General features: G+C 48.8%; 1 protein-coding gene across 1 annotated transcript; it reads right to left on the bottom strand.

The window, feature by feature from the left end:
- Positions 1-2,564: 2,564 nt before the first annotated feature.
- Positions 2,565-11,973, bottom strand: IL17D (interleukin 17D). The gene is made up of 3 exons (XM_081327738.1): positions 11,879-11,973; positions 4,610-4,905; positions 2,565-3,732 (listed from the first exon to the last, which is right to left on the bottom strand). The coding sequence occupies exons 1-3, from the start codon at positions 11,891-11,893 to the stop codon at positions 3,441-3,443; spliced, it is 603 nt and encodes a 200-aa protein (XP_081183864.1). The 5' UTR covers positions 11,894-11,973; the 3' UTR covers positions 2,565-3,440.
- Positions 11,974-12,683: the final 710 nt, after the last annotated feature.

Genomic DNA, 12,683 nt, shown 5'->3' with positions numbered 1-12,683 from the left:
CCCCAGTTACAATTTGATAAATGATGGGGTAGTTGAGGTAGTCCAACAAAATCTAGTTGGAGTAAGCTCTTTCCACCTGCACAGGAAGAGCTGGGAGTTCATGTTTTTCTTTATGTAATAGTACTGAAATACATTTTTAGAACCCATCTTGAATATCAGTGAATAGGGAAGCAATATCTGAGGGAACACCTGCTGCCGGCATCAAGTTCCCTTCGTCCAGTGCGCTCCCACAGGGAGGGTCTTCTCAGGGTGCCACCGGTAAGAGATTGCCGGCAGGTAACACCCAGGGATAGGGCCTTCTCAGTGGGGGCGCCTGCCCTTTGGAACCAGCTGCCAGTGGAGCTGAGGACTGCCCCCGACCTCTGTTCATTCCGCCGGGACCTGAAGACCTGGCTCTTCGAGCTCTCTGGCCCAGGCTGAGGATTAATTTTATTTTAACTGGGGTTTTATTTATACAGGGATAAATTTAATTTTTTTTAAACTTGGTTTTTTAACTTTTGTATTTTGGTTTTTAATTACCCTGTAAACCGCCCTGAGTCCTTCGGGAAAGGGCGGTATATAAATATAATAAAATAAATAAATAAATAAATAAATAAATAAATAAATAAATAAATAAATAAATTTTCTGGCATGAAATAAATTAAAATCATAACGTTTGCCTGGATGAAATCATATGTCATTTTTTTCCTAAAAAGCAAAGACCATTTGAGTGTCTTCGGTTGCAAATGTTCTGGTTTTTCACTACTAATAATATATGAGCCATATGCTTGGTTTGGGAGATAATTTAAAGAGAATGTTTGGTGGGTAGACACACATATCAGTGATGGACACAGAGACACCAAATTCATCAACTAGTAAAATTTTCTAGAAACAGAGGACACCTTAAATGATTAATCCATGTTCTAGAAGTTTAAAGATTTCCAGAGATGCAAGAGATGATATTTAAAAAATTATTACTTAAAATTGTTCTTTAGATTTCGATCACTCCATCTTGTTTCCTAATGGAACTGATACATTAGGAATTCACCATGGTTCTGTTTTATTTCCATATTGTATGTACAGGAAGAAAGGACTCCATTTTGCTTTGATTATGCTTGGCAGGGGCTCCCTACGATTTCAGGCAAAGGGTTTTTACATTGGCCAGAATTTGATCTTCCTGTCTTTTGAAGCAGGACAGAATAAACCCACTTAATCTCTGAATGAAGACAGCTATCCTTTCTCTTCAGTTTTCTCTCTGTTGCAATAGTTTTTTCCATTATTCTTTCTCTGATTAATTTCCAGGCTTTTCTTTTTCCAGCCATCTCAGCACATGATTCATAATCGCCTTGGACTTGGGCAGTACTGTACCTAAATCTAATAAGATAATTATCCATTTTGTCAATATCAATTGAAGAAAAACACATTGCTTGAAATCTGCTTCTGATTCTTTGGTCTCTTGTCACCCTATGCTGGCAGCCTGCAAACAAGCTGATAAAGGAGCATGCATGTATACACACACACACACACACACACACACACACACACAAAGAGAGAGAGAGAGAGAGAATGATGTAAATGGGAATCCAGTCCCTCTTTGGAAGTGAGACCTAAATCCCAATTTTGTCACAATCTGCTCTTCTTTCCCATCTTGGTCACTCTCCTTTTGTAGCTGTTACAAACAGATGGCTCAAATGTACTATGCTTTCAAATTGTCCATTTCAGTAATAAAACCCCACTTCTAGTCACATTGGAAAAAGCTCCAAGTATAATTACTGAATAATTTGGAAAAGAAATGTTTGAGAAATGCTTGCTTAGTATGGCATTTGCAGTTTAAACTCCTGTAAACAGGGCTAAGCAGTTTTTCCTGCATCTTGGTGTTTCAGGAGGTATTGGCATTTGCCTTGTGCATACGCAATTCAGAGAACTTTTGCTATTCAAGATTTTGGCTCATGTTTTCCTTGAATTTGGCCATTTCTTTTGAGGAAGGAATGCCAAAACACATTTGTCTGCTTTTTTGGGGGGGGGGGTTTCCCCTAGTCCATGATTTCATTTTACTGATGTTTGTTTATGTCTTCCCAAAGCTGCTACCAAAAGTTAAAATAGTTTAGAGAGGCAATTGACATATTTCCAGGCTTCTAAAAGGACTCATAAAGCAGACAATGCTTTGCTTTTCACGATGGTATGCAAAGCAACTTCTGTCACAGGCAGCTTTCTTCAAATTGAGGCTTTTCAGGACTTGGCCAGCTACTGCAGTGTAGCTGAAGATTGCCTGATTGAGGTCATCTCAATGGTGTGGTGTGGATGGTGTGGTGTGGATGGCAATATTTGCTCTGACGGATGGATCACTGTATTCCCAGAGCTATGGCTAGCATATGCCAGATTAGGATGTAAATCCAAACTTAAAAGTAAAACCCAAATCTGAATGTTTTTAAACAATGGTTATTTATTCTATGAACATTGATAAGTACTTAATATCTGTATAGTTGGCAACCCCACAACCCATTTAGTACATTTCTGCTCAAGGCAATAAGCAACCAGGATTAATAGGCACTGACAGATTTATTCTCTAGTCTATACATTTATTGAGTCCCTTTTTTAAAAAAAACATGTAAATTTGTAGCCATCAGCAGGCTTAATGCATTCAATAGCTTTTAACAGTTTTAATGTTGTAATTCCAGAATATAAGATTCTAAATATCAAGTCAAAGCTACTTACATTTTTTTAAAAATCAGTTGTAGATGCACAGCTAATTTTTCAGCATTCTATGAAAAATGTTTTAATTATTAATTTATATTGTTCTCGCTTTCATTTTCAGTGGCCCTCACCTGCATTCTGTAATGATGTAGGAAAAATGCAATGAAACATTGATTTCATAGACCCCTGAGTGGGGAGGGGCATCCATTAAATCTGAATGTTTTTTAAATCTGAATTTGTCATTTTCATCAATGTATGTCCCGGGTGTTATGTAATTGATACAAATAGCATAATTTTCAATAAAAGCGTGATTTTATGGATAAACAATCCAAATGAAAAACTGGTCCATTATATCCAAAATCTGTTGAACCAAGATTTTATTATACACAAAAATCAATGCTGCATCCCTGCTCAGCATATTTTGAGTATTCGCATAACAAGGCACTGAGATATGGAACGCTTATGTAGCACTTTTACATATCTTAAAATGCTTCAGTGTAAGTGTCCCCCAGCATTTCAATATTGCAACTCCCCAGGATCTGTCACGTCTCCCATTATGAGGAAAAAGGCATCTTGCAAACTCCACTGTTTTTAAAGAAAGGACAATTTTAATTATAATTGACCCCAAGTTCTATGAAATTAATTGAGATGAACTCTGTTGCAGGAAGTGGACATTGCAGTTCTTCAAAACAGAAATCATGAACCAAAACATCGTTTGTTTCTGGCCTCCTTTCCATTCCTCATTTGGATGCTGGCTTATCATTATCCTAATTTCCCATCAATTTTACTGCTCTTTTATCTATGCTGGAATTCACTTGTGCTTCTTTTTCATGTTCTGGTACACAGGTGCAGCCCACGGGAATAGAGACATAATCCTCAGTGTAAGCGTAGCGGCCGCCCGTGCAGGATCTGGTTCGGTGCAAGATGACAGTCGGCATGAATACTGGCGTACTTCGAAAATGGAGATTTTCTTCTCCGTAATCACCTGTAAGACAGCCCTTACAAAGGCAGTAGGCTTCAGGAATGTATTTCGGATACCGGGTAGAATTGTAGGAGATTCTGTGTCAAAGGAAAAGAAGAAGGATTCACTTTGGATATTCTGTCCCAATTTTCCCTCTATTTCTCCTGCTGCTCTTTTTCCATTTCTTGGATTGACTCGAATGGAATGCTACCAGAATGCTGAGATATTCTTTACATTATCATGCTGTTATTAGGCTGCAGTTCTTAAACCTTGCTTAAACATAGAAAAGTAAGCTAAGAACTGGACAATTTACTGTCACTTGGAATAATGCGAGTTGAGTTCCCTTGTTTGGATCAAGCATCAACATGGAAACATTTGGAGATGATGGGCACAACTGCACAATCAACCCCCCTTTCCTATTTTATTATGTTCATTATTTTATGTTATTCATTCATTAAATTTCTAGGCTACCTGACTCCCTACCAACTCTGGGCAGCTTACAAATAAAAATACACAGAAAAGCCACGGCCAACTGGAAGAACTGGTGCCTCATATGAAAATGAGTTGCATACCCACTTTTAGAAAAGGAAGTATGAATTGATGACTGGCTGCTTTGAGCAAATATTGTTTAACAGAACTGCACCCCTCCCATATTCTTAATACAGTATTAACTTTAAGCCCAACTCTTTTTCTGCCTTCCTTTAATTGTTCTTTTAATGGATTGTGAAGAAAGTTAGGCTTATTTTACATATTTTATGTGTAAAGCTTGGTTTTAAGACTATAATGAAAGCTCATTTTGGTATAGTAGTTGAAGCACCTCAGCTGGAAACTAGGAGATTGCTTTAGACATGAAGCCATGTGGCATCCCTGGGTCAGTCACTTTCTCTGTGCTCTAGGAAGGAGGCAGCAGTGCGAAACATTTCTACTTAAGCCCAATTTAAAATTTTAAAGGTATGGAGGAGAAGTTCGGGTTACCTGTAGGACCAAGGAGAGACACTGTTGAGATTGATGGGGAGCCGAAATTTCTTATCAGTAGCTAGCCTGCCTCCCACAGGACAACTGATGTTCTGGTCATTTTCCAGGGGCTCCAACTGCAGGGTGTGATGGAAGGCACTGAGCATGCCAGCTGTGAGTCTTCCATACAGCTGTTCCAAAAGCTCCTCAGGTCGGTCTGCACAGGATCGAGAGCGCATGGGACGCTTGCTTATTTTGACAGCTTCTACTCTGTGGAAACCCAGCCCACACAAAAGTAGACAAACCAGTATCCATCCCTGTAACGAGCAGGAAATGAAACAATATAAAAGAAGTTTACCGTATATACTTGAGTATAAGCCGACTCGAATATAAGCCGAGACCCCTAATTTTACCCCCCAAAAGTGGGAAAAGTTGGTGACTCGAGTATAAGCCGAGGCTGGGAAATGCAGCAGCTCACCTTATGCTCCTCTCCAGAGATCTTCCCTCAGCAGCGGCCGGCAAAGTAGCTCGCATGCGAAACAAGCCCGGCAGAGGAGCCGGAGCGGCGAGCAGAGGCGCCCGGCCCAGATCCTGCAAGGCCCGGCCGAGACACGCCCCCAGCAGCGGAGCTGCTCCGGCTCCTCTGCCGAGCTTGTTTTGCATGTGAGCTACTTTGCCTGACGCTGAGAAGACCCGCTTGGGCACTCGGGTTGGTGTCAGTCTCCGCAGGCCCTTCTCGTTTCCAGGAACGTCAAGCGCGCTTGGCTCCCCACCCCCACGGCAGGGCAGGGCAGGGCAGAGACTTGCTCGCCCTTCTGACGGCCCTGAAGAGAAACGAAGGGCTTGCAAACTCCCCGCGAGAAGCTGGGCGAAGCGCGCGGCTGGGCGAGTGTGTGCCTGCGCGCGTATTTACGAAAGAAACGCTCCGAGAGTTCTTCTTTCTCCGCCCCCTTGGGGGGAACTCTAGCGACTGCTGTAGCCGCGCTTCTCTTCTCGGCTCCGAAAATAGGGATTTCTACTCTCTCTCTCTCTCTCTCTCCCCTCCCCACCCCGCATTCTCCTGCCTCTTCGATTGCGACAATAAAAGGGCGAAGGGTGCGCTGGTTTCTTCCTCCTTCCTCCCCCCCTCCCCTCCCCTCCCCGATTGTCAGGTGAGGCAGCTGGAGGTCTGGCCGGGAGATTGTAGCCGTTTTGAAACGCCGCGTCTTGAAACGCCCGATCAGCTGATTTTCGGGTGGAAGAGCCGCGGCTTGAATCTGTTTGCATCTGCCTGAATTAGACCGAAACGGCCTGAATTTGACCAGAGTTGCTTTGTAATGGCTGGAGGAACTGCAGAGGAGGTCTTGCCGGGAGATTGTGGCCGTTTTGAAACGCCGCGGCTTGAAACGCCCGATCAGCTGATTTTCGGGGCGGAAAGAGCCACGGCTTGAATCTGCTTGTATTTGTTTGAACTTAACCAGAAACGGCTCGTAATGGCTGGAGGAACTGCGGAGGGAGTGAATGCTCCAGCCTGGAATATTTGGAAAGGCTGGGGGAACCGGATGAACTGCAGCTTAAGCGACTGTTGCCGGAGGAGCCATGGCTTGAAACGCCCCAGTTTTGGGGCAGCGTTTGCTTGTTCCGGGTAGAAAAAACGCTGTCGACCCCGGCATCTTTTGCGGGGAGGGGTGAGGTGGGGTGGGGTGGGGTGGAGGAAGCAGTTTGCGAAGCAGCCGAAATGGGGGTGTCAAGCCCTACGGGGACCAGGGGAGCACTTCCAACAATGCCCGCGCAGCACCGAAGGCCCATTGGCGCCCGCACCCCCCAACTGTTCGGCGGGCGAACGCCAGACCCGCTGCCGCACTTACAGCTGATCGGCGGCCGGAGGAGATTGCGAGCGGCTGCGGAGGTTCCGCGCCGGCACAAACAGCTAATCGGCGGCTGAAGGAGACTGCGAGCGGCTGCAGAGGTTCCGCGGCCACATCAACAGCTGATCGGCGGCCGGAGGAGATTGTGGACGGGCGCAGAGGGTCCGCGTCAGCACAGACAGCTGATCGGCGGCTGAAGGAGACTGCGAGCGGCTGCAGAGGTTCCGCGGCCGGATCAACAGCTGATCGGCGGCCGGAGGAGATTGTGGACAGGCGCAGAGGGTCCGCGTCAGCACAGACAGCTGATCGGCGGCTGAAGGAGACTGCGAGCGGCTGCGGAGGTTCCGCGCCGGCACAAACAGCTAAGGGGCAGCCGGGGACGTCTACCGGTGGTCACGCAGCGCGATCAACTGAGCGGCAGCTAGAAACAGCCGCCGACGGTCGCACGGGCCTCACGGGACTTTTCGGGTCCGATGGCGGCTTGGAGAGTGTGGGTGGCTGCTTCGCAGACCTGGCGGTTGTAGCGGCATGCAAGGTCTGCGAAGCAGCCACCCACACTCTCCAAGCCGCCATCGGACCCGAAAAGTCCCGTGAGGCCCGTGCGACCGTCGGCGGCTGTTTCTAGCTGCCGCTCAGTTGATCGCGCTGCGTGACCACTGGTAGACGTCCCCGGCTGTCCCTTAGCTGTTTGTGCCGGCGCGGAACCTCTGCAGCTGCTCGCAGTCTCCTTCAGCCGCCGATCAGCTGTCTGTGCTGACGCGGACCCTCTGCGCCCGTCCACAATCTCCTCCGGCCGCCGATCAGCTGTAAGTGCGGCAGCGGGTCTGGCGTTCGCCCGCCGAACAGTTGGGGGGTGCGGGTGCCAATGGGCCTTCGGTGCTGCGCGGGCATTGTTGGAAGTGCTCCCCTGGTCCCCGTAGGGCTTGACACCCCCATTTCGGCTGCTTCGCAAACTGCTTCCTCCACCCCACCCCACCCCACCTCACCCCTCCCCGCAAAAGATGCCGGGGTCGACAGCGTTTTTTCTACCCGGAACAAGCAAACACGCAGGCAACCCTGCACTATTCAGCTCAGTGAAGTCACGCTTGAAACGGCTTGAAATGCCCGATCAGCTGATTTTCGGGGCGGAAAGCATGCGGTGTTGTTGTTTTTTTTCCTCCCCCCGAAAGTGAACGGCAGCTTTCCGTACTAGTGTATTTGTACTGCCGCGAGTGACAACTGACAAAGCTTGCCGGTGTGATCTTGATTTTGGAACTGATGAAGTCTGTTAACTAATTGATTGGCACTCCGGTCGCTCATCGCCGTGAAACTAGACCTTGTTTTTGGGGGTTTTTTTTTGTACTTTGGGCTGATCAAATGGAATAAATGGAATAAATAAAAACACTGGCATGTCAAGACACCAGCACAAAGACCAAGGTACAAGCAGCTCTCCTTCAGTCATTATTGAAACATTTGATCAGCCCAACTTCTTCTTCTTATTATTATTATTAAATCTGTTTTTTAACCAAGCGTGACTTCACTGAGCTGAATAGTGCAGGGTTGCCTGCGTGTTTGCTTGTTCCGGGTAGAAAAAACGCTGTCGACCCCGGCATCTTTTGCGGGGAGGGGTGAGGTGGGGTGGGGTGGGGTGGAGGAAGCAGTTTGCGAAGCAGCCGAAATGGGGGTATATAGAGGATGGGAGGTTCCCACCGAGAGAGCCAGCAGAGTTGTTGTCGAAGCGTGTCACACGCCTTTCCAACCACCAGAGAAGGGAGGAATAAGAAAGAAACACACACACACACACACACACACCAGGAAATCGAGGAAGCTTGCGTAAGATCTGAAGGAGACACGATCGTGGGAAAGGCACCGAGCGTGCCGTGGGAAAAAAAAAGGGTGGACTTGGGCTCGGCTGGTTTCGCAACGGGAAATGGGAAATCCCCGCAAAAGATGCCGGGGTCGACAGCGTTTTTTCTACCCGGAACAAGCAAACGCTGCCCCAAAACTGGGGCGTTTCAAGCCATGGCTCCTCCGGCAACAGTCGCTTAAGCTGCAGTTCATCCGGTTCCCCCAGCCTTTCCAAATATTCCAGGCTGGAGCATTCACTCCCTCCGCAGTTCCTCCAGCCATTACGAGCCGTTTCTGGTTAAGTTCAAACAAATACAAGCAGATTCAAGCCGTGGCTCTTTCCGCCCCGAAAATCAGCTGATCGGGCGTTTCAAGCCGCGGCGTTTCAAAACGGCCACAATCTCCCGGCAAGACCTCCTCTGCAGTTCCTCCAGCCATTACAAAGCAACTCTGGTCAAATTCAGGCCGTTTCGGTCTAATTCAGGCAGATGCAAACAGATTCAAGCCGCGGCTCTTCCACCCGAAAATCAGCTGATCGGGCGTTTCAAGACGCGGTGTTTCAAAACGGCTACAATCTCCCGGCCAGACCTCCAGCTGCCTCACCTGACAATCGGGGAGGGGAGGGGAGGGGGGGAGGAAGGAGGAAGAAACCAGCGCACCCTTCGCCCTTTTATTGTCGCAATCGAAGAGGCAGGAAAATGCGGGGTGGGGAGGGGAGAGAGAGAGAGAGAGAGAGTAGAAATCCCTATTTTCGGAGCCGAGAAGAGAAGCGCGGCTACAGCAGTCGCTAGAGTTCCCCCCAAGGGGGCGGAGAAAGAAGAACTCTCGGAGCGTTTCTTTCGTAAATACGCGCGCAGGCACACACTCGCCCAGCCGCGCGCTTCGCCCAGCTTCTCGCGGGGAGTTTGCAAGCCCTTCGTTTCTCTTCAGGGCCGTCAGAAGGGCGAGCAAGTCTCTGCCCTGCCCTGCCCTGCCGTGGGGGTGGGGAGCCAAGCGCGCTTGACGTTCCTGGAAACGAGAAGGGCCTGCGGAGACTGACACCAACCCGAGTGCCCAAGCGGGTCTTCTCAGCGTCAGGCAAAGTAGCTCACATGCAAAACAAGCCCGGCAGAGGAGCCGGAGCAGCTCCGCTGCTGGGGGCGTGTCTCGGCCGGGCCTTGCAGGATCTGGGCCGGGCGCCTCTGCTCGCCGCTCCGGCTCCTCTGCCGGGCTTGTTTCGCATGTGATTCCGGGCCAGGTGCTGCTGAGGGCGAGCAGAGGCGCCCGGGCCGGATCCTGCAAGGCCCCGGCCGAGACGCGACCCCAGCAGCGTCAGGCAAAGTATCTCACATGCAAAACAAGCCCGGCAGAGGAGCCAGAGCAGCTCCGCTGCTGGGGGCGTGTCTCGGCCGGGCCTTGCAGGATCTGGGCCGGGCGCCTCTGCTCGCCGCTCCGGCTCCTCTGCCGGGCTTGTTTCGCATGTGATTCCGGGCCAGGTGCTGCTGAGGGCGAGCAGAGGCGCCCGGGCCGGATCCTGCAAGGCCCCGGCCGAGACGCGACCCCAGCAGCGTCAGGCAAAGTATCTCACATGCAAAACAAGCCCGGCAGAGGAGCCGGAGCAGCTCCGCTGCTGGGGGCGTGTCTCGGCCGGGCCTTGCAGGATCTGGGCCGGGCGCCTCTGCTCGCCGCTCCGGCTCCTCTGCCAGGCTTGTTTCGCATGTGATTCCGGGCCAGGTGCTGCTGAGGGCGAGCAGAGGCGCCCGGGCGACCCCAGCAGCGTCAGGCAAAGTAGCTCGGCCGCGCGCAAGTCCTCGGTAAGTTCTTTTTTTTTTGTTGACTGGAGTATAAGCCGAAGTGGATTTTTTCAGCCCAAAAAGTGGGCTGAAAAATTCGGCTTATACTCAAGTATATACGGTATATTGTTTAAACCCAAACAAAAATACAGAATTTGAGATGCAGAAAAAGAATATTGACTAAAAACAATTTCAGGGAGTTTTGCCTGACTGATCACACTGTTTGCTTAAGCTTGAATTCGTCAACGTGGCATCTGAGATCTCCAATTCTTCTGCCACAGCAACTTAACTTTGGAACTAATATCCAGAGATGTGCTATAATGGCTAAGGTGCTGAACTAAGAGTGAAGTGATCCAGGTTCAGGTCCTCCTTTACTTATGGAAGCCGGCTGAATGACCTTGATCAGTCAGCCCCTTCCAGTCAGGTGCAAAAGAGCAGGGCCACACATGAAGTTCAAATTAAACTGATTTATTACTACTCTTTCCTATGCACAGGATAGCACTATTTGGATGCTTGAATTCAGGAGCAGTTGGACTTAGTCCATTTGTGGCTAGGTAGCGATTTTAAGTTGAATCCTCTTTTGACTCCACCTACAGGTTCTGCCACTTCTACCCTCACAGCCCTAAACAGGATCAGGATTTGTGGCTAATAAACAAATTTTATTGACAGTAAACTGTTAGAACTAGCCAGGTCCAGTGAATCACCCTCCCAGCAGACTCTGCAGCCACGTAGGACAAATCCTAAAAAAACCCACAACTAGTTAGTACAATTTATACCATTATTGTTGGTTCTACAATATATATCAGGATTGTACAGTACTTTGGAAATAGTTGTCCAGAATCATTGATTGAGACGGGTAGCTATTGAAATTGAATGAACAAATTAATATAGCTTATATATTATAATTATAAATACAATACAATACAATACAATTATATAATATAATAATATTGCTTGAAACAGTGCTGGAGCACAAACACAGGACCGGCAAAGCTTTCACTGTCCCGAAATATTTTGTTACAATCACAACCAGAGCCTTTAATGCCCATTAAGTAGTTTACATGTTGAATTTTGCATCAACACCTAAGGCTATCCTTATTTAACATCTTACAAGTATCCTACGTAAATAGGATGCTATAGTTAGGATTCCTGTCCTATGCAATGGTTTAATTCAAGTGTTCTTTTCTACCTTTTCTTGGTTTCTGGCTTAAATTGCTCATTTTTGCTAGAAATTGCCTCAAGAACTGTCGATTCGTAAGCTCAGCTACAACGGGGCGCGGAAGTTATTTGTATAAATACATTTCACCTGAAGCGCCAGCGACCAGCAGCTCCGGCTAGCGAGCTTTACAAGGGAAAAGGAATGCCCGCTCTTTTGCCACAGCGGGGATCTACGGGGCGCGTTCAGACGGACGGCTCTTCTCAGCTTATTCCCCGCCTGTTACTCAGCTTCCCATAAGCAGCCTGGCCAACTGCCGCAGTTCCGCAACTTTTACTCGCCGCCGTCAGCTCGTCTTTTCAAAGGCGCGCTTTTTTTTACCTTGCTGATTCCAACCGCTCGCCGTTTTGCTCGCCCCGATGCCCGGGCTTTTCTTTCACACTCGAGCTCGCAGAAGGAAGAGCAGAGGCGAAAGAAGCGCCACGCTCCGGCGACTGGGCTAAGCCAACCGCGGTGCCGAACGGGGAAGAAGCGCAAATAGCGCAAGTTTGCAAGCAATCCCGGCCGGAGCAAACGGCCTCCAAAACCCGTCGAGGGGGTTGGGGTCGAAGTTCGCATCGCTGGCAGGTCAAAGGCGTCGCCCCGTTTCTTCCCTGCACCTTAACACGCGTACCCGCTTCGTCCTTACCTTGGCCGTCTGCATGACAGGGACGCCTCAGCGCGCGGAGCGGCGGGAAGGGCTGGCTTGGCGAGCGCCTGGGGTCCTCCTGGCCCTGGCGGCGGTTGGAGGGAGCGGAGGAAAAGTTGGAGGAGCGCCCGGCTTCTCGCAGCAGGACCCCCGGCTGCTGGTGCCAGGACGGTTCAGCACGCCGGAGGAAAAGGGCGCTTCCCTCGCTGGGCTGACTGAACGGAGGAACGCCGGGTCCTTTTGCGCACCGATCTGGAGGGCGTCGGAAAGGACTCCGCCTCGCATTGGAGTCCCGGGACAAAAGACCTCTAAGCGATCATTTAATATTGTAGCCAAATTTCGAATTCCTAAGAGCCGTTGTTTCAACAACGTGTGTAGAAACTCCCACCGCCCAAAACGTGGACGGAGAGGAAAAGATGGCTAGTGCTTTAGTCTCATTATCTGGGTACACCATTTCGAAAGAAATCTGAAGTCATGTAAACTGGATCCTGACATGTAAAGAAATAGTTATAGAGGTAGTCCTCGCCTTGCAACGGTTCATTTAGTGACTGTTTGAAGTTACAACCTGGCACTGAAAAAAGCAAAATCAATGGGGAAGCTAGATTCACTTAACAATTGTGTTACTAATTTAACAACTGCCGTGATTCACTTAACAACTATGGCAAAAAAGGTCATAAAATGGGGCCAAATTAACTTAAGAAATGTCTCACTTAGCCACGTAAATTTTGGGTTCAAGTGTGGTCGTAAGTTGAGAACCACCTGTATGCTAAGAGCTTTTGGCAAAACTTTCTGGGAGGAATGCCCC

This window comes from Vipera berus (assembly GCF_964194415.1).
Source record: "Vipera berus genome assembly, chromosome: 4".
In the NCBI taxonomy this organism is placed as follows: Eukaryota; Metazoa; Chordata; class Lepidosauria; order Squamata; family Viperidae; genus Vipera; species Vipera berus.
Note: the sequence above shows the minus strand (reverse complement) of the source record. Positions and strands in the feature narration are given on the sequence as shown.

Excerpts from the sequence above, each read along its gene's own strand:
- IL17D (XM_081327738.1), bottom strand. Across the intron at positions 3,733-4,609 it reads GTCTCTCCTTGGTCCTACAG|AATCTCCTACAATTCTACCC; the intron begins GTAACCCGAACT and ends CCTTTGACACAG.